Consider the following 27,922-nt stretch of genomic DNA (forward strand, 5'->3'; position numbering starts at 1 on the left):
CGATGCCAGTGCACGTTAAACAACCCCAGAAGAGGAAGAGTGCTGACACAGAAAGAACCCGGTCACCTGCCAAGGCTGGTACACGGAAAAGCCAGCCGCAATCTGCCACACAGCGCAACCACAACTGCAATGTGAGGTTCACTTCTGGCAGCACAGAACCAGAAAAGAATTACTGATCTAATCAATAACGCTATCAAACTATAACGCAAGGCGTGACTTTTCACTCCTATTATCAGTGAGAAAAAAAAATAACCAGCAAGCACACACGCACATGCACACACAAAGTAGCTTAGTTGGTGAAAAAGGACTACACTAGTAATGCAGTAAAAGCTCGATTGCATGGGAGTAAATGAGGTAAACGTCACTTGATCCATAAGGTACAAAGCTCTATTTCTTTCAGTATGCATATCCTGTATTACTGGGGGCAGTAGACAATGCACAATGCTTATAATGAGGTGACCTATATAACGAGGAAAGACCATGGGCATTACCCGTCTTGATGTTTTGCTCACTTTTGAGAATTTACCACAATCATGGATGTTAATATTGCAATGTCGATGGCACCTTTATACCAACAAGGTCTCCCATAAATGAGCACCTTCAGTGCGCAGCTCTATACCCATCACCACAGGACTGTGCCAATGCTACTCACGCTGGTAGGCTGTCGGCGAGGGCGAGTAGCTGTGGTCCGAGCCATACATGCCAGGTGTCTGTGGTGTGAAGGGCCCCTGCGGCGTCTCGGGCGCCTGGTAGCCCGGCGTGGCCGGCTGGTAGGAAGGGGAAGGGGAGCCTTCGTCCAGGTTGTAGTCCTCCAGCTCTGGCCTGGCCGGCGTGTTGGATGCCGTTGGGTCCCAGGCGCCGTGCACGGGTGTCCGGCTGCCATCGTGCAGGGGTGTCTGGCCACCACCAAAGTGGGGTGTACGGCTGCCCGCTACGAAGAGAGAGGTTAGCCTTGAGTTGAGGAGATCTCTAATGCAGCACCACTTGTGTTGCAATAGGAACAGTGGACAAACCGTTTCACAGCGATAGCTGTCAATGGCACCAGCCCCCCAGAATCATGACGACGTCGGCGTAAAACGGGAGTTCTCAAACTGGGTTCTGGGGAACCCTTGGGGTCCGTGGAGTGCTTTTTGGTTTCCCCAAGCACCTGAATTCATGCACGCCTCAAACCACTCTCTTTACCCGCTTACCTCGGAACTTCCCGTACCCATAAGCACTTTCGACAGAGAACGCACACCATAGTCACATGAAAGAATTTCATTATCTTCTTCTCTACTGCACAGATAGCAAACGAACTTGGTGAGAAGTTTCTTTATTTAGTCAGGAATCCAAAAGAACACAAATTTAAAAAGATATTTTTTTGAAGAAAATCGTAACGTTAGCCCCGCTTTCCCCCCTTAAAAAAAAAAGATGAAACTCACGCATCATAGGGTTTCACATAGCTGCTAAGGTGAATATATATGCCAGGCTAGCTTAGAAACTTACCTCATGCCACTAAGTGGTTAACAATACTGACTTCTGGATTGAACTGAATTATTCTGAAAGCCTAACTCCAGAATAAAAAGATTACCTTTGTACAATGTTTTTTTAGTCTCTCTTGAACGCCATTAAACAAGTGGGAAAGAATCAGTTGTCAAAGGTCTCATCATGTAAAACGTTAAGTCACTAAGGCTGTCCCTCGAATAGTTAGGCAGCAAGCATTCCTGGGGACCAGCTGCAATAACCGCTCCACACAACACCCACGAGGTCACCAATTGGGACACGTACCTTCGTAGAGGGGTGTCTGTGACCCGTACATGGGTGTCCGAGAGCCACTCTGGTACATGGGCGTCTGGCTGCCACTGCCATACATGGGAGTTCTGTTGTACGTCGATACTCCGCCACTTGTACCTTTGCTGGTACTCCTGGTGAAGGGAAACACAAAAAAAAATAATCATGTTAGCTGTAGCTTCTTAAGTTGCAACGTTGCACCAAGGCTACGAAACACATCATAGCAAAGGGGCTCGGCTCCAGATAGGAGGCCTTAAAATGGGTTCCTGCAAAAGTGTGCATTGAACACAAGAAAACCGAAAGATTGATGGATAGTGAATCACTTATCCTCCTCCCACAAAGATTGTCAATACAACTTAAGTAGCACCAGAGATATTGGCAGTTAAAAACTCTCAACTGCCCTCTCAACTCGTATTCCGAGGTGAGCCAGGAAAGTTGCATCACAGGCCGGGACTATGCTCACCCATGACTTATAATGAACTGCACATCTGCAACCAAAAATTTTAACTTAACCCAACGTTTCGAAGCGGACTCGGCTCCTTCATCAGGGGTGACTGAGGGCAGAAGCTAGCGTCTTTTAAGTACGGAGGGGGAGGGGGGGGGGGGGTTAGGCTGTTAGTTACGCTGGCGCACTGCAGGGAGGTGGTGAATGGCGACTTTTTTTCCGTTGAGTTGAAGAGCCAAGTCCCTGGGCATATACTGGGGGCAGGTTTCCTTTTGTGGGGTTGATATTGCTCGGGGTGGTTTGGATATGCCAGGATTCCAGAAGGAGCCTTTTGTGGTAATTCGTTTCGGTTCCGAGGATGCGGGTTTCTTCGAAGTTGATTCTATGGTCGGAGTCCTCGGAATGTTCCGCTAGTGGATTGCACTCTCTTGCGAATTTGCGGACGTCGTATTTATGTTGCCGAATTCTTTCTATGAAATTTTTGGTTTCGCCGATGTAGCTTGCGTCGCAGTTAGCTACATCGCTAGCTACATCAGCGAAACCAGAAGTTTCGAAAAAAGAATTCGGCAACATAAAAACGACGTCCGCAAATTCGCAAGAGAGCGCCATCCAGTAGCCGAACATTTCGAAGACTCCGACCATAAAATCAACTTTGAAGAAACCCGCATCCTCGGAACCGAAACAAAATACCACAAAAGGCTCCTTATGGAATCCTGGCATATCCAAACCACCCCAATATCAACTGCACAAAAGGAAACCTGGCCCCAGTATATGCCCAGGGACTTTTTCTCTTCAACTCAATGGAAAAGAAGTCGCCATTCACCACCTCCCTGCAGTGCGCCAGCGTGACTAACAGCCTAAACTCCCCCTCCCCCTCCCTCACACCTTTCGCGTCACAGCTGTCATTCCTCTGACCACCCCCCATACTTAAAAGACGCTAGCATCTGCCCTCAGTCACCCCTGATGAAGGAGCCGAGTCGGCTTCGAAACGTTGGGTTAAGTTAAAATTTTTGGTTGGAGATGTGCAGTTCATTATCAGTCTTCAAACCCAACCAGACAGCCAAATCTGTCAAAATGTTTAGTTTTCAATCACCCATGACTGTTCGATCGTTCTCTTTTTTTGCCACTCCCTCCCTGCTACAGCACAGCAATATAGAGGGGCGAGTGAAAGGAAGCCATAAGCGGTTGTCTCCAGCCAGCCATGCATCCGCCCTCCTTTGCCTGCTTCATCTATGCAGTTTTTGGCGAGCCAATGAGAGCCCCTCGCAATGACGTCACATGAGCTACAAAGCACAGCCACAACAGGCTGCATTACAACGTCTAACACAGCCATTCAGTCCACAGGTTGTCAAGTGAGACCTCGACCATGGAAAAACAGAACACATACTACACAAGGAAGGAAACGGAAAAAAAGCGCCACATATGGGGACCTACATTTGCACCCCGCCATGTTCGCTGCCCAGTTTTGCCCTGAGTTAACATTAATTCAAACTGCAAGCTAGTGAGGGCAAGCTTCACTGGCTTTGCCCTTGGCTGATTTGTTAGTTGGTAAGTTGTTTGTTCTTTTGTAGCGAAAGCTACATTGGCCACAAACTTGCAGTTTCGCCGTGCTCGCATTCCCACCGTGGTCGCACTGCACCACGTGACCAACCACGTGACTGATCACGTGACCAGCCGCGTGATGAACCACGTGACAACAACTAGCCAGACAACCAGACTAACCTGGACTTGCAATCAAGATTAACCAAGGCTAACCAAGCTACGCCTTAGCTTTCGCTACGTATATCCTGGCATAGCCGAGCTATGCCACTGCCAATTATTGTTTGTTCGTTCATTCACAGAAATAGGTGTCACCTGCAGGTTTCAGTTCAGAAAAGTGAGTCAATACAGCCAGCTGACAGAACACCTATGTCACTGCCTCTTCAGTGCTTCTTTCATATCTACTCTGCAGACAACCAAAGAAGTTAAACTGCCCAAATAAGCTTCCTTTTTGTAACAGGATCTGCAGGTGGCATACATTTTCCATTTCTGCCAGAAAAAAAAAAAACGGTTCAAGTACAAATACAGTCAAAATAAGACATCTGACAGAAGCCTGTCTGGCTGGCAAATTTAATTTAGGAGAAAGATGACTAGTTTTCTGTAAAACTAACATGGTTGGCATCAGTCATCTTTCTTCTAAAATACAGTCAAGCCTCGTTATAACAAAACGGTTTATAAAGAAATAATGGATGCAACGAAGGAATGACGATTCCCCTTAGAAGCTTGGTCAACATAGGCTATAACGAAGCTATGGTTATAAAGAAGTAATTATCGGGGCCCCTTTAACTTCGTTGTAGCGAGGTTCAACTGTACCAAGTTCCTTCTTTCAAACACAACAGCCTTTGAAGTGCAGTGTCCAGCCTTTCAAAAATAAGGCATATAAATTTGCAAGAAAGGAAAGAGGATTGTGCGAAACAGAGCCCGACAAGCATACAGGTTTAAAAGAGCACAGCAGTCAAGGGGCCAAGCACCACTGGAAATAAATTTGAGGGTTAATTAGAGAAACATGGGAGAGGCCTTTGCCCTGCAGTGGGTGTAGTCAGGCTGATGATGATGATGACAGGCGCCAGCAGCAGAGTAAAGAGAGGAGATAAAAAGCATCCACTGAACACTCACCCCACCGGCGCAATACGGGATCTGTCCACAGAAATGGTTTGGCATTTTGTGTGCAGCTCCACTCTGGCCGTCGTCTCCGTGGCATCTTTGACAATGCCAATGTGTCCTGCAACCCAAAGTTGAGAGTGAGCTTTCCCAAGTTTCAGCCGCTGACACACAGCTCATCTTGCAAACCTTCGACCTTCAAGTTTTGCACTGAAAACAGCATGCAGTAAGACACAAACACAGCTCCCACTGCTTCCTGAACAAAGTGAGTGTCCTGCTGCATATGAACGAGGGCTCACAGTGCAGACTAGTTACGCGCAAAACCTTCTGTTCTTGGAATCTGAATTTCAAAGCAAATGATTTAAATTACACACTTCCCTCCCTCCCCCACTCAAAGTCCTCTCGTAAGGCTCCACCCAGTCTTGAAATTACCCCCGTATTTTCAGAACTTTTTAAATTTAATAAATATATCGTTACTCAAACTCACACATCTTAAGGGGGGAAGCTGGTCTTAGGGAAAAATTTTTGTTAATGAAGTTACAATAACAAAATCTTCACGAAACATGCATTTTTGTGTGTTGATTCCAAATATGAATCAACTTTATGTAAAAAAAGTCCTTGTGCACTTATATAATGTTATGTAACTCCTTGCTGAGAGCTTTCAACAAATTTTGCTACAGAACACTTGCTAGAACACATGCCATTAGCTTGTCTTGACATCAAGCTATGCAATAAGGGTAAAATTATTATCCTGTCTATCATAAAGTTGATTTACAAGGTTCTGAATTTGCCACTTCACAAACGGGAAAAAAAACTTGCATTCGTGATGATTTCAAAATTCTATAACTCTCCTTCTACAGCAGGCAGGATGATAATTTTACCCTTATTGCACAGCTTGATGTCAAGAGAAACCAATTCCATGCAAACTAACAAGTTCTCTGCAGCAGAATTTCTTTCAAACTCTCGGCAAAAAGTTACATAACATATTGTACAAGTGCACAAGGACTTGTTGGACATGAAATTAAATTCGGTACATTATTGGAATCGGCATGCAAAAATACATGTTCCCTGAAGATTTCATAACTGTGACTTCAATAATAAAAATTTATTTCCAAGACCCCTTTAGAATATCTCTCAAGTCGAGAAAGTTTTTCATATCACGCAGTAAGCACCAACTGGTGGCATGCAGCTGCCACTGCTCATTTAAAGATTTTCACGGCAAAATTCAGAAACCTTAATTCTTTCCTTATTGCAGGAAAAAAAAAGGCACTTTCGGAGTGGTGTCCAAAGCAAAATTTAATGAGCCATAAATTTAAGCATTTTATTTTATTCAGGAATAGTGAAACGCAGCTAAAGGAACCATCCCTTGAAAGAATTTTTAAATAAAAACAGGACAGTGATGGAACACCATGAAAAAAAATCTTGGATTTGGAAAATTTTACGGATCAACACAAGAGTTTGAAAAGAAAAAAATTGAAGAGTGAATTAATTAAGCCAACAAAATTATTTCAAAACAGATCACATCAATGATAACAGCAAGGTGAACGACACAACAATATCGGCCAAAGTGGGCGCAGATGCCAGAAATAATTCCTAACAGGGAACAAGTAAGTGTGGCCAACAGCGGACCAGAATCTGCTGTGGTGGCGAAGCTGGTCGCTTTCACTATCCCAGTCAACAAAGAACTTCGCAACCGATGCACTGAAATCAGATGACAAGGGCCATTTTCAAGCGCAATTGGCACGGAATGAAGATGACTGCAAGAAGTTAATCGACAATACACAGGATAGCCTCACATGTCCACCAGAGTGTTGAACGAATTGTTGTTTCGCAACATCCACCAAACTCATCGATTTGACTGTGGTCTGTAGGAAAGAACTACACTCTGGCCGGTGAAACTGTGAAAACAGCCATCACCCAGTGGTTTTCAGAAACTTCAAAATACGCCACTAACCAAAGAGCAAGTCTGCGATAGCATGCTGTATTCACCATGTTCCCCTGCCACTCTGTCCTGTTTCATACCTTGTACGATTAAGGGACCGACAACTAACACACGTTGGCCCCGGTTGAGGTTTGAAACCACAATCTGTACAATGAAAGTTCTGGTTCTTTGCACCTCAAAACACTGTTTTCCAAATAATTTGCTGTAATTTTTACGACTTACAAATTAGCAAAGAGTGGATTCACTGCAAGTTTTCTACTACTTAGGTGTCTCTGCAACCATGCCGACTATCACACGCCAACCGTGCTGCCATGCAAGTCATTCTGCTCACCCTTGTAAGGCCCCTGGGTGATCTTGATGGTCTCGCCAATGAGCTCGCTGTCTCGGCGGCCTCCGCGGCCCCGGCCACCACCGCCGCCGAAGCCCCCTCCCCGGCCTCCACCGCCTCCCCCACCTCCCGAAGGGTGCATGGGGCTCGAGATGCGGGGAGACAGTGGGGTGTAGCCACCCATAGTGGGGCCGGTTGACTGCTGCAAATGTTGAAAGCAGGAGAGGGAAGTTTCCGAGTTTCAACTCTTCTTATGCTGTCTTCAACTTTCCTTTCCAGCACCCCAACTAAATGTCAAAAATATCTTGCACCATCAAACAAGTCATCTGACTGAGCCTGACGTACATTTCTCACAAATTTGTTCACCTCTCAGCTATACCCTCCTGTGGTCGTGGGATTTGAATTCAAATCTGTGATCTTGCAACAAAACATCAGTCTGAACGTCATAATCATGATTGCTTAGCAGGTTTCCTTTCTGTTTATTAATGTCTATCCCATGCCACATCAACAGCTCAGCGTTCCTGATCAACGTTTTTGACAACAAGGGCAGAAAGGTCCAGAACTTGCTTTATGCTAAGGCTTCAAGCTCAAGGATTATTATAAACTCCACGTCACGCACTTTGGCTACCAGCTGTTCTCCTTAGTAATACAAGAATGGCAGGGGAAAAAAGAAAAAAAAACATGAATTTATGCAGGCTCATAACATAACACAACAGGCTCACTGTCAGAGGTTACATTTGCAATGCAGGTAAAAAAAAAAAAAGGCTTGGCATTGCGCCTCTAAAAAAAGGGATGCAATTCAAATGGTGCTTCAAAAGCTGCACAGCATGTAGATTTATGAAGCCAAAAGAATTCACTGAATTCAGCTGCAAGCACTAGAAACCCACAAATGCCAGAAGAGTATAGTGATGGAGTATCCGGACTTAATTCAAAAGCCGAAATTCTCCTATTTCTGCAATAAACCTAACAAATTACCAAGAGGCTCATTCTTCAACAGGAAAGGCTACGCAACAACGCTCAGCAAGGCTTGCTAAGCTGCACTGGTCACACTCACTACACAAGCTGAATTCTGTGTACTGACGCATACTACAAGAAGTCAACTCTCCCAACTTGCAGCCGTCGCTGGCCATAAAAAACTGACAAGATATGTCAACACTCTCCCCCCCATCACCTGCCCCCTTCTCTTCAAAGCCGGCAGCCAAAGAAGGAAGATGATTGTGCACAGTGTTTCCTGTGAGATGGCTTTGTAGTGCATGCATTGCCTAAAGCAACAGGAGTGTAACGATGCAGTCATACAGCCACCATTTCAGAGGCAAATGGAGATCAAGCATAGCAAAGGTGATAAAATAGCATATTCACCCTGGCCAGCTGATTAGTCTGGTAAGTGGCAAACCAAACTGCACATGCTTGTGTAGTTTCTAATTACAGGTCAAGATACGCTCCAGAGGTTACTGGAAGCCTAATCTTGCGCTATCTACCATTTGGACGGAAAAGTGTGTAAATGGCACATAGTTTAATTTTCATCAGCAGAACATAATTCACAACATTTTTTAAGCATGCAGCTTTCTGCATAATGCCAGGGAGGGCAGCGCAGTACCCGCAGCCTGGCCAAAACTACTACACTACACCCCACAAATAGGTCGGCCCTGTGTATAAGTCAACCCCCCCCCCAAACTTCGTACGGTCATTTTGGTAAAAAAAAAAAAAGGGGGTCGACTTTACGCGGCAATATGCGGTGAGTGTTCCCAGTAGCACTCAGCTGCACGGTACTTGCACAGCACCTGCAGACCCCTGACAGGTCAGCGAGGTGAACATGCTCACCCGTGTGCTGCCAGCGAGCAGCAGATGCCTCGTCTTGCAGACAAAGATGCCTCCGTTCTCGAGCATCATCCGAGAGTGAAGGAAGGCAAAGTTGCGAAAGATGTGCTTCACTTCTCCTTGCCGACCCTGCAACGGTGAGAAAACACGAGGCATTTAATCTGGACTTGTTATCCATAACTGGGAACAATTTCCAGCTTTTATAGCCAACTCTCGAAAAATTGTACAGCACTGCAGTCAGCTGCATTGGAGAAGAGCAAAAGCATTTGTGTTAAACATTTGCAACTTCTTTATTTTTTGCAAGTCATCAATCTCACATGACACTTACACGACGTGACCATTGGATGACGCTAGCAACTTTTTTGCAAGCCATCATTGTCTAACTTCAAAACACATCCCCAACGCACTTAACCATCATACACACCACACCGCGTTCACTTCGTGACCCTCTAACATGCTTCAACCACAACCCTTCATGGCATATGCGTTGCATGCCCGCCTGGCACGCAGAGGGCCTGGGTTCTGGCCAAAATTCCGGCGAATTTCCTTTTTCAAATGGTCATTTTTGCACTGACAAGCCCTGCCGACAGGCCCTGTACACACCACTCATGAGACAAGAAATGCTTTCACATTAAAAAGAAACTCTCCGAACACAAGAAACCAGTGTCAGTTATCACAGCTACAATTTTGCCACAGAAATGGCGACTTGTTTTGGTAATATATATCAACACAATGAATATGAGCTGCCCTGGAAGAAAATCTAAGGTGCTCTGCAAATAGACGTGTGATAGGTCCTGTATGTTTTGTTCCCAGGCGCACAGCCACTGCCTTAAAGTAAGTTGTGTGTGCTGTGTTGAACTTCATGGTGAATAAGTGACCAACGCTATCATGTCTATCATTCAAGGCTAAATAAATGCCTGCTGCTGTGTTAAAGAACAAAAAGGTAATGCAAACTCAGCTCACTGAGACGGCTTCACTGGCTGTCCAAGACCTAATGTGAGACTAGTGTTACACTGAACTTAACCAGACACGTCGAGCTCACACTGCACACACTTCGCAAGCCTGTGAGGTCTACTGCCTCTCAGGACTCTGCTTGGCATACCAAGGCAACAGATCTACTCCATATCCAGACACTCCACCAAACCTTCTAAAGGTACTGCAATCATTGGTTCAACATAAAATTCACCACCATCTCCACCCACATTAAGTGGCCTCCTCTGCGAAAATTACGAAATAAAACCACAAGTTAGAATTACAAACTAAAAACTACAAACTAAGCACTGTGCTACATCCACTACTTTTTGCTGTCTGTGTTTTTTCCATTCCAACTAAAACCAGGGGCCCCAATAAACAAGCCACAAAGAAAGAACGTGAGAGAAGGCAGCCTCACCGAATGTGGCCCATCGATGACCTTGACAATGTCTCGGACCTGAATCTGATTTTGGTCAGAGTCAAGCGCAACCGCCTTGCGTGCATCGCACTTTTTGGTCACAGACTGGTGCTTCACCTGAACAACCTGCGTTGAGCAAGAAAGAGGGGAGAGAGTGAAAAGAAAGTGATTAACAAGCAACTCCAAGTGTAGCACGAATGGACGCATGACAATGCCGGGTACTCAGTAAAAAAAAAAAAAAACACCAATGGCAGGTGGAGTCGCTGCCACACAATGGAACTGTCATTTCTGGTGGTGGTACCACTTTCTATGTGGCCAACCTGACTGTGGCACCGGTGCCAGAGAAACTTGTGAATGCAAACTGTTCATCTACATCCGCATGACAGCATAGCATGCAGACTGCATAGGCATAACAAACAACTGGCTGTAGTCTCCCGATGGCTCTTCTCGAATGACAGGTACCTTTCCAAGAAAAGGTATTAGTACTACTCTTCTAACACAGGGGGTTTCCAAACAAGGTTTGACCTCAAAGTGTTTCCCTCGAGCAGCTAAATTTATGCATGCCTCAACTCCCTCCTCCTTTACTTTCTTCATCCTGGGACTGGTCATAACGTTTTTTTTTATAAGAGGCTATTTGACTACACAGTCAGTTATTTATGAGTTAAATTAAGGTTTTTTATGTATATTTTTGAGACCGTGTACACCCGCATGCACACTGGGAAGAAAGGAATGGCAGCCAAGACATGTAGGGTTCTTCAGCACCTTTCGAAAGCTGTTCAGGTGGGTACATCGAGGGGGAAAATGACCACGTCCCCTCTGCTTATACAGTAAAAGCTCGTTAATTCGAATTCCACGGGGCCGCCAGGGCAGTTCGAATTAACCAAAATTCGAACTAATGAAAGTGAGCAAAAATGGATGCGTTTGATGCCCGGAGGGCACGAAAAACATTTATTTAGCAAAACAATCTGTTATCATCTTCTGCTTCTTCTCTCTGAGGGCTACCGTAGTCACTTGGTCTTCTAGCGCGCGAATGCGATGCAGGGAGTCTTTTTCCCCCTCTTCAAAGCTGAAAAAAAGGCGCGCGACATTCAGCGCTCCCATAACTTCTGCCGCGGACGGACGCACGGGCTCTTGCTCCTCGTCGTCGTCCTCGTCTTCTGCCTCTTCTGGGACAGATTGCTCCCCAACAATTTCAGCGACAATGTCCTCATCACTTTCTGTTGCTGGCGAAATCTTCGGCTTCGTAGGCATCCTCGATGGCCTTCCTATTTCGGACGTAGGTCGACAACGTGCTTGGTGGAATCCCGTGCTTTTTCGCAATTTCCACTTTGCTGGCCTTCCGCTCATCCACCTCGCGTAAAATCGCCACTTCCTCCTTCACCGTCTTGGCGCAGTATTTCCCACGCGAACACACGGACACAAGCTCACAGCAAGCGGCGTGCAAAACGAGGGCTAAAACACTAAAACGTCGTTCCTCGAAGCAGTCGCGGCAGGAAAGACTGGTTAGTACTTGTTCCAGCACCCTAGCGGCGCCCCGATGGTTGTGCCATCTATCGTTCTGCCGTGAAAGCTTCCAACGATGGTTTTCAACAGCGGCGCTTGGCGGCGCGCAGTTCGAATTATGGGTGGCGGCGCCAATTTTTGAGTGAATTAACGAGCTGTTACACGCATAGACTTCTATGCACTGCGGACCGGACCACGATGACTATTTCAAATTATCCAAAATTTTGAATTAACGAGTTGTGAATTAACGCGCTTTCACTGTACATCACCGTGGATCACATTCCAGTTACTAATTCAGCCCACACTGAAGGCACAAAGCACAATCCAGTGACCATTTCAGCACCAAATTTGGAGCTCACTCGTTTCAACAGAATGCAGCAGGTACACCTGCACCCAAAGCAGTGTGGCACCAGATAATGTGCCACCGATCATCACGAGAACATGACAGTGCTGAGGACCTGCCTTAAAGACGGACTCTGTGAAGCAGAATGTTGACATGAACTGTGCAGCTTAACCTGAGTATTGCTCAGTTTCGTCTACACAGAGTGCAAATGAATAAAAAAAATTAACTTAACACCGAACACTGAACTTGTGCACAGTGGTCAATGCGAAGTTTTGCAGTCACGAAAGTACAAGTGAAAAAATTTGTGAGATAGATGTCCTTCTGTCCTAGTGAAGATTTGATCATTACACCAGAACTGTGTAATGTAATTCGACACATTCTTCTCTTTATAGGCAAAAGTGCTTTGAATGCCACAAGGTTTGTGGCAAGGTCTTGGCAAACAGTAAACGAATCTTTGGTTCCGTTCGACAGAAACACGCTGCTACCTCAGGAAAGGCTAAAACGTGCAACAACTGGCTGCTCAACTGCAGGTGTTCATTGGGACACCCGAATATATTTTTCTTATAGAGTACTCCTTAAGTGTTTTTTGCAAACTCAACATCTCTTTTTTTGGTTCATTAACCATACCTTTTTGTTCTTGTGCATTTTTATCATTTCAGCAAAACACATATAAGCTTAATTGTTTTAAGGTACTTCTTTGACTCGGGACACCTTCCTGACTACCTGTCTTCTGGGTCATTCTGTTGGCCCGAACTTCCAAAAATGCTGAACAGATTTGCCACGTTTGCACTGAATAGACTGCTGGATATCACCCCTCAAAGAAGCAAGCACAGCTCACCTTGCCGTGCATGTTGAGCACCTGGAAGTTTTCTTTCTCGAGACGCACGATGACCCCCACGGTCTGAGGACTGCAGAGCAAAGCGTCAAACAATGAGCAAAGACCACTCCAGCATCCCAAATGCTACTTATAGTACTCCGCGTACAAAGAGTGGGACAAGCGACAGCTCCTGACAGACCGACTAGCACAGTCACTGTTAACAACGCAAAGTAGAGTCATTAATACATAAGGAGTAAAACATGCATACTAAAGAACACTACAAACAGTGACAAATTTAAACTCGTACTAACACTTGTGTCCTTGGAGGAGCATTCTCCACATTGCTAAACATGTTCCACTTAAGCCTCATGATCGAGCTGCTTTACAAAGACAACACACTCCATCATATTGCTTGTTACCACAGAACCTCGGTGATACAAATCTCCCAGTGCCCCTAATAACACTTGCATCATCCGAAATTCATATAACCCACTGCAGAGGCTCAACAGCTTTGGCATTCGGCTGCTGATCCCAAGGTTGCGGGTTCGATTCCGGCCGCAGTGGGCGTCTAAATTAACCTGGAGACCCACAATGAACCTAATTGCTCTTGTGTCACCTTGGGACTTTAGGCTCCACAATTTACAATTTCACGATTTGTATCATCCAAAATGAACAAAATCCATTAGCAGAAGTGCAGGAGATGCTTCACACAGATTTGTTAACGGCTGACGGAATTTTTTCATGGAAGCGCACCACCACTTACTGCTTGCGGTGCATACCATGCGACTGATGACCGCAACGTCGGCTATGTATGGGCAACGCTTAGTGCTCGAGAGTGCGATTGCGGCTCTCACACTTGCATGATATGTAGCTGCACAGGAGAGTGCTCACAACACACGAAATCCAGCAGATTGTACACAGTGCACTACAGGCAGTGAATATTACGAATTCGTATCAACCGTGATCATATCAACGATATTTTATTGTACGACTGTCCACAAAGGATCACTGCCATTTATTCGAAATGGCATTTCCTTCAGTATTACAGCTGCCTTTAGCAAAACTGACAACTCATAGGGCAAATTTCGGCAAAAGTGTTGGGGCATTTGTAAACACGACATCAGCCCAGATAATGCCAGGCAAAGTGAAAGAATGTATACAATTCTAGATAAAACTAATGTGGAGCGATTTCAGGTCCCCTTGTGTTTCATGCTAGCAGGTGTAGCAAATAATTTTTCCATGCCAAATGAATGCTCACCAGAAATGCACAATTCTGGGCTTGTTGATAACAAATGCTATAGCAGAAAAATGAAGTGCAATGAATGGGACACAGGCAGGATTGACATCCATCTTTAATGCCCTTTTCTATTCTCATCCCATTTCCTTCGCATCATCAGCAAGCGTCCCCTTCGCCATGATAAGCTGCATCGTTCTTTTCAAAGGCATCAACGTTTGCTTGCCACCACCTATGTTTGTTACGCAAGGACGCAAAGCTCACATCCGATGCGTTTTGAGTTAGATGTACAGATGGAACGACCGTACCAGGAGCGAGAAACTCAGAGATCCAGACACAGCAAGTTCAGCGACCAAGTAACTCACTCGAGCTGCACAAGATCACCCCACTGGAACTGGCCAAGGGAATCCACGCCCGTTGCCATGTCAGCGCACAGCTGCAGATCTCGAGGCAGCACTTTCAGCTGTAACAAAAGAGAGTACATAAGTGGAAGTTAGAGATTCGATAAACCAAGGCATTCAGAAGAAAATGGAGAGAAGAAAACACGTCAGACATTTCTGCCCATTTTACCGCAAGCCAGACCCACATCTGTCAAGCAAGTGGCCCAGAAAGGAACGTTGGAAGGGGGGGTACACAATATTGCAGGGATGCTTAGTTCCACAGCATTCTCATAATAAAAGATTTTATGACTCCTAAAAGCAAACACACAAAATTCAAACACCTTCTACGTGTCAGTAGCAAAACATATATACTTACAACCACCCTAACAGCGCAAAGTTGGCTCGCACTAGTACCTCACTTATCAAAAAACAAAAATTTGGTGGCCTAGTCAGTCAAGTCAGCAGTACAGGTGGAATCTCGTTCACTTCCAGTTTATTCAAACAAAATTTCGGGCCATTTCGAGATCAGAATGCTGAGAGTCAAGTGTATCGGTATGTGAACTGGCAGGATAAGACCTGGTCACCTGTGCCATTGCCTAACGAAGCATCCCGAGGAGCCTCACAAAGGAAGCTGATCAGCAAAAAGGGGAACAGTCCGGAACGCACCGGCCCCTGCTGCCGGCTCACTGGTGCAAATGCACAACAGCCACCTGACAACTGCCCACCTACCTCGTGCATGGTGAGGTCGGAGAAGAGAACCACCATGTTCTCCTCCACCCGCACGATGAGCCCCGTGTCACCCTCGAACCGACCCGAGATGACCTTGACGTGATCGCCCATCTTGAAGTACTTCTTCAGCTCGTGCGCTTGGAAGTCCAGAGGGTCCTATGTAAAACAGGAGCGAAGAAAGTGAACACATGAGTAAAGGCCTTAGGCCTCTGCCACCACCACCACAGCCAACCCTGTATGATGTCTCTTCAAAAATAAATAAACAAATAAACTACGGTGCATTCAGCTATCACTATAACCCCAGCACCGTAGCTAGACTCAAGTGCTATGCAGTGAGTGGTGCAAAAATTGTGAGGTTTTTAAAAAATCTACATAAACGCATCAGTTGGCACCAAGTGGTACTGAGACAGTATTCTGAAAGTCACACAGGCATGAGCTATGGATGCATGCTTTGTGATGGTTTGAAAAAGAACACAAAGCAAAACTGTACGCCAAAAAAAAAGCGTGCACAAGCAATGGGGCTTTAATAAAATCACACAACAGATGCTCGAAGATTACGACTTTGTGCAAAAACTGCTTGACCAACTTCATGGTGTGCCTGTGAAGAGGTCTTCAAATAGTGCATTACAGTTATAACAAAGTTACAGAAGCACACCTGTAACTTCTTCTCATAACTTCTCAATCTCACCTGCCAACCTAACTTTCTGCCACCCCCTGTCCCATGGCTATAGCGACGTCCGCGCTATTTCGACGCAATTTCAACATTTTTGCTTATAATTAATTAATTATTCTGCAGTCGTCAAACTTGGCTTCTATGTTCATTTTTTCCTCCTCTATCTGAAGAAACCATTCTTTTTCTCCTATCTTTATTAGTTCCCGAGTTAAACAAGTGACACCCTCTGCGAACGGACGACAGTATGAGCCATTAAAGGCGTTCGCCTCAAAAAGAAAAGGGTGTCGCCACACCACTAACCGTGAGGTCTTCGTGCTTGGGCAGCATGGTGATCTTGTTGCCATCAATGCTGATGATCTTGCCCTGCAGGTGCACCAACTCACCCTCGGCCACCTCCACATTGTCTCCCGGTGCAAACGAGTGGCCCTGCTCTTCCCGACGGCTCTCCCCCACTGGTCACGGCAGTAATGGTCGTTTTGTTTGGTCAAGAAAATGTGTGGCAACACGTGGGATCTCCTCAGCCACAAAAGATCAACACAGAGGTCGCATTCTGAATCAGGCTCTCTGCCAACCTGAGCAGACAGGGAACAACTTCCGAGCTGTACAATACACAATGCATTCTAGGTAATTCAAACTCACTTAAGGGGAGACACTGGTCTTAGACCTATTTTCCTTATTTTTAGTCTAATCCTAATGAAACTGTATCAACTTGCTGAGTTTTTTTTTTACTGATTTCAAATATTAAATTGCTTTTTAAATTAGTTTGCTGGTTCCTAAGATAATTAATTTTAATTAGTAATTTATTAGGTACAGAAAAAATGGCTCAATAAAAAATAATTTTCAACCCATGGCTACATAGTATGGTGAGTAAAGAGTGCAATAATCACAGCAGTTTTTTCATTTTACCTTCATTAGTAATTTTACAGCACTTAGAATAGCAGCATTCAAAGTGTGAATATCATGCATAGATGAACGTTGCAAAATTATAAATTCTTGAAGCGTGAATGAACAATTGTGCTTCGATTATTGCATACACTGTGTCTTCAGCTTCCCTTAGCAAACAATACGACATGTCTATCTGTCCTAGACGTTCAGATATTGACGTACTAAAACAGCCAGGTGTCCAAAATTTTCATGGTGTTAAATCGCCTGCTCCTGCACAAACTGAGCCCACACAGTGATCTCAATTTAATATTATGGTCAAAATACAAATTTCCTGGAGGAGAAAACTGGTAGAGTTGAAGAATAATAGCTATAGGCTCCAAAAATGTCATTTTTTTATTTATTTTTGGGTCATATTTTGGTCCCAAAGACCAGTGTCCCCCCTTAACTGAAACCTCCCGTTGTTTTTAAACGGCTCCGTTATCCCATGAGCATCAAGTGTATTGGAAATGTTTCACTTAGTTTCAACTCCACCTTATTCAAGTGAATTTGCGTACCTCTTCGAGTTCAAATTACTGTGAATCAACTACACAACTAGCGCAAGAGAACGAAGGCTTAGAAGGAAAAGCACACAGAACATGGCATCCTCTGCACTTTGTTTTTCATACCTTGCATCTTTCTGCATTTGTTGTAATGCATCAGTACCTGCAAAAGCAGCATCTAGCCTAGCGTTCCCCTGTGCTCGTGAGCAGTGACCCAGTGCAAGCAAACTAAGAATCAAGAAATCCAGCCGCAGCAGCTGAACAAAGGCAATGAAGTGTGCAGTAGTAGGGAACCGAGGCGAGGAAAAGGATACACTCCAGCTCCAGCCCTTCAGGCTGCTCTTCAAACTTCTCCAGTTCAGACAAGGTTGGCTTCACACCATCGGCAATCTGGAGGTAGAGAGGCAAAGGAGGACAGGTTGGGAACACAGTGAAACACCACGGCAGCAATGCACAGGCACCCACACGTGCACGACATCTGCAGCAGCTATGCTACTTGGACACATAATGAGCAGTCTACAAATGTCTAGAAAGGAATGCAAGTGGAAATTTTAGTTTAAAAAAAGTTGTAAAAATCTAAGTTACAAAAAGTTAACTTGCAGTGGTATGGCAAAAAGGAATGGGTGCTGGTAAGCACGTGTGTAATGAAATGCAAGAACAGCTTCCAGATGGAGCAAGACAATGGATGTCAAATGTACTGCTGCCAATGCTGCCAGCTAAGCAGAGCTTGCGCAGGCACCCAGTGTTATTAACATCCCGATCTGTACATCAAAGAAGAATGACAGATGACGGGAAGCCTGGAGAAAGCCAATAAAAGCATGGCAGGATGTTATCACAGACATTCCTATGTAGTAGCTATTCGTGGGAAGAGTTACACATTTATGCACTTAGCGTTAAAAAATTAAAAATTGGTTTTTGGGGAAAGGAAATGCTGCAGTAACTGTCTTACATCTGGGCCAAAGGGAAGGGATAAAGGAGGGAGTGAAAGAAGAAAGGAAGAAAGAGGGGAGGGCTCCTGAATAATTGCGACCACCTGGGGATCTTTAACGTGCATCGCACAGCACAGGGGCGCCTCACCTTTGTGTTTTGTCTCCATCCGGGTACTCTGGATCAGTATCCAGGTGCCTTAACCACTGATCCACTGCGGCGGGTAAGTTAATAATTTTGTTTTGTACCAGCTACAGCCACGTCAGTCTATAGAATGTCATACACCTGTCACCTGGCTATTTTAGTTGCTTTGAAATAACACCCCACGAGACATCGCAATCTCTGCCCTTCTGAGCTTATAACACCCACAGTAAGATTTGCTGGAATCATTCCAACAAATGCCGTCAAAATGCGCCATCACTTATAGCGGTCACTTACAATGGCTGATGTTGCAAAAGCCTTGTAGAGGAAGCCCTTGCGACTGTAGCGGTTGCCCTCAAATATGAGGAAGTCACCATCGGTGGTCACTTCACCGCCTACGGCCCTGAAGAAGCAAGCAAGTTGGAACAAACAACAAGGTTAATCAAGAACGTGTGCCATGGAACGAAGCGCATGTGCAGTGCATCGCACTGGCAACTCTCACCTGATGGCATCAACGTCAAAGAGCTTCGCTGCAGGTCGCTTCGATTTCTTGCGCTTTTCAGGCTCCTGAGTGGGCAAAAAGAGAATGTTGTGACATAAGTAGTCAACCATGAACTCTGGCTTCGGGTAGGAAACACTGAATCAATGACTTACCGTAACATAGAGTAAAAATCACACTAAATTAAAGGTCTTGTATTTTTGATCTCATCACTTTCAAAGCAAGCCATAAAAATGATAAGACCAATTTAGGCTTCAGAAGCACAGGAAAAGAATGTGCGTGACCTATCCTTAAGAGTACAATGCAATAGCATTAGAGATCCTTCTCGTGCAACTACTCCTTCTCTTCTATACATTCATAGAATGTGGAAGTTCTCACACCACGAATGGCGCAGTGGTGCAGCGGTTAGGCAATGCACCACTGCCCTGGCACCCCGGCACATGGCTGTTTCTAACACACCCACCGGTGGCGCTTATGAGACTGAGGTTGCTCTCCCCGAGCTCCCATAAGGCTAATTTTTGCCCTAATATTTCTTCAGGAGGCTGTCCCGTCTCTCGACAAATGAGCTAATGAGCAGTGCCACACTGGGCAGGTGCATGAAAACAATGTTCACCTGCTTAGATGCATAAATACTAATGACAAGCAAATAAACAGAATACAGTCAAACAAAAACGGCAATCGACTTGCATAGGACAAATCTGACAGAGGTGCACTAGCACTGCGTGGCCACTGCTTTGCAATGTTTATCGTCCACCTGCCACGTAGGCCATGTGACCTTGAGACATCAACACAATCTGCCAGGTTTAGACAGGCTGCCACCTGCCAGAAGTGGGCTTCAGACAAACACACAACAGCTAAATGCGGGGAATGGTCACATAAGCGTTACAGACTGACAATAAAAATACTAAAAGTAAGTGTTCCACAACCGTTATTGATTTGTGACAAATACCCCGAAATTTCGAATATCAAACATTTTGATCAACCTGTGATTGAATGTTTCAATGCAGCGTACTTTTTGAAATGTTTAAAACTCCCTTTAAGACTCCCTTTAAGGCAAACCTGAAGGGACCATGGAAATTTGTTCATCTTATCAGGCCCCCAAAAAAGGGTATATACCGTAAAAACCGGACTATAGGTCGAACCGGAATATAGGTCGACCCCCCCCAACTAACCAATCGTAAAAATGAAAAAAATATTTTTCAATGGCAAAAGTACTGAAAGACACCCTTACCTTGAAACAAATGCGACTCAGCCGGTTGCACAATGGTGACAGTATTTATTTAAATGCTGCTCGCATGTGCACCCGGCCAATTTTTAACAGCATCGCGCGACCATCGACCCGCGTGCTTGTCAGCACCTTATTAACGGCGCTGAGCGGCGAAAGAAACGAGATACGCGCATGTATACACATGCGCTTACTTTCGCTATTTCGCCGCTCCGTGCCGTGATGATAAGGTGCTGACAAACACGCGGGTCGATGGTCGCGCGATGCTGTTAAAAATTGGCCGGGTGTGCAGTACACAAAAGGACACAAAGTGCGCAATCGCTACTCCGAATCAGAGTCGTCCGAACTAGAGTCCGATGACGAGTGCTTCTCGCTGCCCACGTCCCATAGAGCATCGTCCTCTGTGCCGTCCAGCGCGTTGCTTATGCAGCATTTCCTGAAAGACTTGCGCACCATCTCTTCCGGGAGAGATTTCCACGCCGACGACACCCAGCCACAAACAGTCGCAAGCGGTGGACGTCGCAGGCGGCCGGTGGGGGTAGTCGGGTTATCGCCCAGCATCCATTCATTATAGAGTTCGCGCACTCTATCTTTAAACGGTTTATTTAGCACCACGTCTAGTGGCTGCAGCACAGGTGTCAGTCCGCCAGGGATGACCACGAGGTCCGTCTTGCCGTCGCACAGGGCCCGCTTTACGTTGGCTGTGAGGTGGCCTCGAAATGAGTCCAGAACGAGCATGTTCGCTCGCTCAAAGAGAGCACCAGGTCGCCGCTTCCAGACGAGCCAGACCCACTCCAGCATCAACGATTCGTTCATGAAACCGTTTTCATTAACCCGGACGATGACGTCGCGTGGGGATTTCTCTTTCGGCAATGTTTTTCTTTTAAAAATGATGAAAGGGGGCAGCTTCTTCCCATCAGCTGTACATGCGAGCATCACAGTGAACCGCGAGTGCTCGTTGCCCGTTGTTAGAAGCTTGATTTGCTTCGCTCCTTTCTCGGAAACAGTCCGGCTTGAGGGCATATCGAACCACACTGGCGTTTCGTCGGCGTTTCCTATCTGTCCCATCATGTAGTCGCGTTGCTGCCGAAGCGCAATTACATATCGCTGAAACGCGATTAGCTTGTCCTCGAATTCTTCGGGCAGTTTCTGGCACACAGAAGTACAGCGCCGTAGTGCTAAGCCCTTCCTCTTCATGAAACGCCGCACCCAGGATGGCGAGCCCTTGAATTGCGCCCTCGTCAGTCCAGAGGCGCGCGCGATCTCTACCGCTTTAAAACGGATGGATTCAGCTGTCACAGGCAGCGATCTTGCACGAAGCTCCCGGACGAAATCCGCAACCTTGTTTTCCAGTCCTGGGTACGCTGCAGTCCGCCCACGAAATGAAGTTTTCTTTTGGTTGCTGCAAGCAACCAAAAGCTGCTCCTGCTTCCGCCAGTAGCGAATGCATTTTTCCGACACTCCAAATTCGCGCTGTGCCGCCACGTTGCCGTTAGCTTCCGCGTACTCGATCGCCTTTTTCTTGAAGGCGACGGTGAATTGCCGTCGCCTTCCGCTCATTTTTAAACAAAGAAACAATGCAAACGCAAAATGACGGTGCTACGATGTCGCCACGCCACGCCGCTGCTGATGTCGATGGCGGCTGTTTACTTTTTCCGCCCATTGTTGCAAGACTTCCGTAGTTTTTCCGCCAATGTCCGGTATATAAGTCGAGGGTCGACTTTTCGCGATGGTTTTTTGAAAAAAAGTTCGACCTATATTCCGGTTTTCACGGTAATCATGCAAGGTGCTTCAAAATATCTGTTACATGAGAAGAATGGATTTCAGTGGTAAGATAATAAAAAAATAGAACACTATATATGAAGTGACATAAAGAGCGAGAGCGTACGAAAAGGCTCTTTTCATCGACTGAAAACAACACTGGTCTCCTTTTGTCTTTTGCTGCCTTTCTCTCCCCTCTCTGCAATGACTCTTTCTTGTTTTTTGTTTGTTTTTTGCTTTCCCAATGGCCTGAATCGCACTGAAGGTGCTCAGCTTGCTAGTCGTGTGGTACAAACCCTGAAAACATGTGACCAGATCTCTCTACTAAGAAACTCCTTCTGCAGCACGGCTGTTATCAAGTATAGGAGCAGATGCACCCCGTTTCTTTCCAACCAGCACAGGAGATGCGGACCACTGATATGGGACGATGCCAGATCTCTGCGCCCCGAAAAAACAGGCAGTAACTGCTCCGTCAGTTTAGAATTCAGCTACTCTACACCTATGCGCCTCTTCGAAGCAATGGGCAGCAAGCGAAGCGCACACAAAACAGAGGTCTGGCCATGTCAGATCGTTGCACCGCACGCAGGCCGGTGCGAAAGAGCCCCACCTTCCTTACCCGCACCTGCAAGGATGCATCCCTGCATATTCCATTAAAGGCGTGGGAAAGCTACCTTGCAAAGGGTGAACTACAGATGAAAGGAAGCTCTCTTGCAGGGTACGTGTCCTGGTGAGGAAGCATTTTTTCATTTTTTTTTTCTTTTCCTCTAGCCTTCCTCGAGTGTGCCTCGAGGATGCCCCGCGAGTAACGTTGCGTGGAGTGGTCATGGGTCACGGTCGGTGCGAAAGTTCATCTCAACCAAAGGACACGAAAAACAGTTCATCTTAAGAGATATTTTTTAGACAGAGTCTATGCGAAACCAACCAAACGCTCTCATAAAGTTTGTCGCATCGGAGAATTCATCTTCATCGAGTTCGTCTTAACAGGGGTCTACTGCGCATTAAACGTTTCCATGAGTCCTATCCCAAAGGCAGCAACGGAGTGTACGATGAACTCACGTTGGCGGCAGAGCGCAGGGCACCCCGGGGGCGGGTGTAGTCAACACGGGGCAGCAGCTTGAGGTTGACCTGGCTCTGGGCCGTGTCCACGTAGTCCACCTGGGCCAGGTCGTCGCGATAGATGCCCCGCTTGAGGCGCACCCACTGCTTGGGCCGCAGCTGGGCCTGCTCCCGTGTCACCCGCAGCACATCCGTCATCTCCTTGATGGGCACCATCGTCTGCTGGTAGAGGCCAATGCGCAGGTTGCCCACCCCCTGGATCACCTGCTTCACGTGCGTGTGCTTGTACGCTTCGATGTAGATGTAGCCCTTCACCCCTTCCGGAGCCACCACGCTGCGGATTTGCAGCGGCTGCGACACGGGGTAAGAGAAGAAAGGTCATCATCAAGGCACTTAACACTCCATGCATCCTGTAAGAAAAGAAGTTTTCCAAAGCTCTCAAAAGACGGTATGATGGTTTAAGGCAACTCTCAAAGAGGAAGGCGGTTGAATTTGGAATGCACAAAAACCCACTGCAATGATTACGAGCAAGAACGCAACAACAAGTGTACGTTCTCAGGAAACATTAATTTAAATGCACTGCGAGTCAATGAAACACGACAGTAGATTTAACGAAGGAAAGTAAGCTCAAAAGGAGTGTTGCAACTTTCTCTAGAATGGCTGTTTTTGATCGCTTTGAAAATGAGTTCTGGCCGAGAATAATTCACTGCAGTCTCTCCAGAAAATTTGAAGTTAACAGGACATCAAGAAGTACCTGTTCAATTGTAAAAATACATACTGAATATGACTGGATGCACTGTAGCATTACAGAGCTTGCAGCTAAGGTATGATTCTTTCAAACAACGCAATCAGCCTAAGCACAGTATAGCAGCAAGCAAAAATATATGCAGCCAGTGTGCTACTACAATTTGTACTCTAAAACGTGTCTACATCTTATTACCATTTCATCAATATCATTTGCAACAAACTGTAGAAATCACTAAGTCTTCCTCGGCACGTGCGTGGATCATCTGTAATGTCTACGTTCATGACATCAGGTTATCCAGAACATTCGTAAGGAATGCTACCAATGATATCACACTGGGCTAATAAACTCAAGCCAATAATGTCACACCAAGTAAATAATATGACACCATGTACATGCAATAACGTGACATTAAGCTATCCAGAACATCAGCGAAGACATGTTACCAATGTCATCACATTGAGCTAGTAACATCACGCCAATAATGACCCATCTGGTCAATGATGTGGCATCACAGCTGGTTAATGAGGTCATGCCACTGACATTACCTCAGGCTAACTAGAACATGAGTAGATGAAGCGCACAAAAACACAGCACACACGAAAAGGAAGACACGAGACAGGCGCCTGTCTCGTGTCTTCCTTTCCTGTGTGCTGTGTTTTTGTGCACTTCATCTACACAAGCTATGCACCAACTTGCCCAAGAACGTGTTCTAACTAGAACATGAGTGAAAAAAATACTGCCAATCAATGCTCTTTGCTCTTTCTACCATTTGAGACAGTAGATAGCCACAAAGTCATGACAGAAGTCTGAGCAGTCTCTACCTCTTCGGTAAACTGGAAAGCGATGAACTTCCGCATCATCTGGAGCAAGGTCGCCTTCTCCTCACCCAGCTTGCACTTCACCATCCACAGGTTGGGATCCCTGGATGCACCGGGAGCATGCTTTATGGCTCCACACTTGTTCTACGCCACTGGCTAACAAGCAAACTTTTGAAAGCAAGCACCAGAGCTATTCAGTGCAGCAACATCTCAACTACCACCACTGCAGGGCAAAACCCTCCCCATTATCCCTTCAATTAACCGTTCTGTGCCAGCTGCAGCTTACTTTATTCTCGCAAACATACTAATCTCATCCACTCAACTGGCTGTTTGTCATGCCCTATTACAGTTCCCTTCTCTTGGCATCCACTCCACTATATTAAGAGACATTGGTTATCTTGCCTTCGCATTACATGGCCTGTCCATGACCATTTCCTTTTCTCGATCTCATCTGGGATATCAAGAACTTAGGTTCATCCCCCTGACCCCCTCTGCTATCTTCCCGTCTCTCGACACTACACCTGTAATTTTCCTTCCTGCAGCTCTTACAACCAACCCAGTTTCATAGCCTCATTCTGGAATTTTCTACTTACAAACACCACACAGAACCCACTTGCTTCAACAGCAATTACTGGTGAGCAGCACTACAATAAATACTGCTAACTAAAACGCTCCACACATGCTTAAGGGTGATTACATGTTGTGGAAGTTTTAAAAAGGATTAACACCACAAAGGTCGTTAATTGAGCAGCATTACAATAAATACTGCTAACTAAAATGCTCCACACATGCTTAAGGGTGATTACATGTTGTGGAAGTTTTAAAAAGGATTAGCACCACAAAGGTCGTTAAAAGCTTATAAGAACTATCACCACAAAGATAATTAACGGCTAATGCCAGCAACCAAGCACCACACAGGTTATAAACACCTGTGACACCAGCACCAGCTAAAAAATTCACACAAAACACTCTATGTCAGTCAGTTCTTGAAGGAATGCATAATGGCAATGCAAATTTTTAATTTTACGACGATGGTAGCAACTAGTAGCTCCTAAATGGCAGTGCATGCAGAACATCTTAACCAAGCTCTGCGTTTTTCGCTCAGAGTAGAAGCTAATGAAGGCAGTGCAAAACAGAAAGGAGGGAAGGAGCCGGTTCCACTCACTTCACACCAGGAAGCAAGGTCTGCTGGGCAATTTCATCGGAGAGTTCCACGTCAGCCTCTCGATAGCCTCCTTCTGCTGCTGTGGTGTCGGCATACTTCCTCCGGTAGTAGTCCTCAATCTCGTCCTCCTTCTGGGACCTGTTCCGACAAGAAAGAAAAAATGTCTTGAAGCGATGAGCAACTTTCTCATGCTCGCTAGCCCAAGCCCACTTGTCTCGAAGTGAGTGTTCGTCAATTAGAAATTCTGTCATACTTTCAACAGCCCCCAAGAAAGCAGGCAAGAATGTCCACTCCTCAGCCCAGCCGTGTTGCAGTTTGGACCCACCCTTGGCCAAAAAAATAATGTGCAAGTCATCAGTAACAAAACACTTTTAACACCAATGCCGCTGAGACCAGAAAGAGTTCCACAAATAGACATCACTGTAAAAAAAGAACTATAACTTAACATCCACATGGGCAAGGCCAGAAGACTACAGAAGAGAGCTGTAAAGTTTCCTTGAAACTCCACGCTAAAAAAATATCTGGGAATAACCATAGCTATTTCCATCATTTAAAACCTATCCCACCAAAGGGGGCCACCCCTAGATCATATGCTGTGCAAATACTGGCACCTCTTATTCCAAAACTGATTTGCTTCATGTCTTGTCACTAATATCCGGTGTAAAACAAGACTGCGAACTAATCCTGACTGCAGCTACGACAGCAAGTGCACTAAACCACAAACTAACAAAATGCAAAATAAAAGCAAGGGTGTCTAGTTGACAATACTAAAATGAAGCCCAAAGCACAGCCAAATGTCAAGAATTCTTCAGTCTAAAATTCTTTTTTTTACATCAGGATAAAAAGAGACCCTTTTTGAACAACAAACAGTGTTGCCTCCATGAAGAAAAAAATGAATACACAAATCTAATAGAGAATCATTAGAGGAAAGAAAACATGTAAACAGGTAACCAGCAAATCCTGCCAACTCCTTTCTTACGTGAGCATCATCTGCAGACGTCGATGGGAGTTGAGCTCCTTGGACGAGGTCTCCTCGGAAGCCCGATGGGGGTCAATCATGTCCTCAGCCCCCTCCTCCCAGTCCTCCTCATCTTCCACCTCATCGTCGACCTCAGCCTCATCAAGGATGAAGCCGCCAAAGCGTGCCTTCTTGCGGCGCTTCCGCCTTGCCTCATCCTCTTCGTCCTCCTCTTCTTCCTCGTCATACTCCTCCTCTTCCTCATTCAGGTCCTCGCCTTCAGGCTCTTCCTCAGGCTCGGGCTCCTCCTGAGCACACGGACACACCACAATGAAATGGCCATCTAATAAAAGCATAGCACTGACACTGGACCGAACCACTGATTTGGCTTGCGAACAGCATACCACCTTAATCCACATAACGTACCTGCGGCAAGAAATTTACATCTAATCTCTAATACAGTGAACTGACCTCTGATCCGTTTCATTGTTCTACTCACATTGGCCACTCCCATAAAGTCAGAATTATTTCTTGTCACGCTTATTGCTGCTCCGAAAGTTTTGTTCCACAGTTATCACACGACTGACACTTTCCTGGACTCATCACCACCTCTGCAAGCCATCAATGCTTTCAAAATGCATTAGCTAACATTGTATGAATAAGAGCCTAACACCTTGTGCTTTGATTTTCTGTTGCATTTCTTGTTTTTCTTTAATACATTATACATTTCATCACTCTCCTAAGTAATGCTGCTTGGCCTTGAGGGTACTAAGTCACAAATTATACAGCAGGGAAAAAAGCTATCAAATAAAAAACAAGCCACGATTGCACTGACAAAATCTGCATCCTCCAAAATGATATTTATGCAATTCTGCTAGGTAATTGTATGTCCATATCGTGAACAAACACTAGTTTCAAAATGTCTCAATCATACTTCTCTTGACTCATTTCTGTCACAATGTGTTGTCATGCAAACAAATCAGCTCACTTTAGGGATTTTAAAGTGCCAGTGTCTAAAAAACACACAAACGAAAGCATGCTCACAAGTCCTACATCAGAGCTAATGATAAACAGGGATGCGTACACCTTAAAAACAATTTTACGCATCTGTTTTTCCTTCCTGGCTTGAAGGGGTTCTATGCGACTTGTCGCAAAGGCTCCCAATGCATATGCTCCTGCCATTCACGG

General features: G+C 45.6%; 1 protein-coding gene across 1 annotated transcript in view; it reads right to left on the reverse strand.

Moving 5' to 3' along the window:
* Spt5 (Transcription elongation factor subunit Spt5) overlaps window positions 1-27,922 on the reverse strand; it is a 40,712-nt gene that overhangs the window by 9,829 nt on the left and 2,961 nt on the right. Inside the window, exons 3-19 of the mRNA XM_077643823.1 lie at window positions 26,756-27,042; window positions 25,777-25,914; window positions 24,615-24,714; window positions 23,046-23,396; window positions 19,007-19,071; window positions 18,802-18,907; window positions 17,751-17,826; window positions 16,313-16,464; window positions 15,340-15,495; window positions 14,596-14,693; window positions 13,018-13,087; window positions 10,334-10,459; window positions 8,947-9,072; window positions 7,129-7,327; window positions 4,871-4,976; window positions 1,768-1,904; window positions 653-931 (exon numbers count right to left, since the gene is read on the reverse strand). Coding sequence (XP_077499949.1) covers window positions 653-931; window positions 1,768-1,904; window positions 4,871-4,976; window positions 7,129-7,327; window positions 8,947-9,072; window positions 10,334-10,459; window positions 13,018-13,087; window positions 14,596-14,693; window positions 15,340-15,495; window positions 16,313-16,464; window positions 17,751-17,826; window positions 18,802-18,907; window positions 19,007-19,071; window positions 23,046-23,396; window positions 24,615-24,714; window positions 25,777-25,914; window positions 26,756-27,042 — 2,572 coding nt within the window. The remainder of the gene's footprint in view (window positions 1-652; window positions 932-1,767; window positions 1,905-4,870; window positions 4,977-7,128; window positions 7,328-8,946; window positions 9,073-10,333; window positions 10,460-13,017; window positions 13,088-14,595; window positions 14,694-15,339; window positions 15,496-16,312; window positions 16,465-17,750; window positions 17,827-18,801; window positions 18,908-19,006; window positions 19,072-23,045; window positions 23,397-24,614; window positions 24,715-25,776; window positions 25,915-26,755; window positions 27,043-27,922) is intronic.

Source organism: Amblyomma americanum, chromosome 11 (assembly GCF_052857255.1).
Source record: "Amblyomma americanum isolate KBUSLIRL-KWMA chromosome 11, ASM5285725v1, whole genome shotgun sequence".
NCBI classification, from domain to species: Eukaryota; Metazoa; Arthropoda; class Arachnida; order Ixodida; family Ixodidae; genus Amblyomma; species Amblyomma americanum.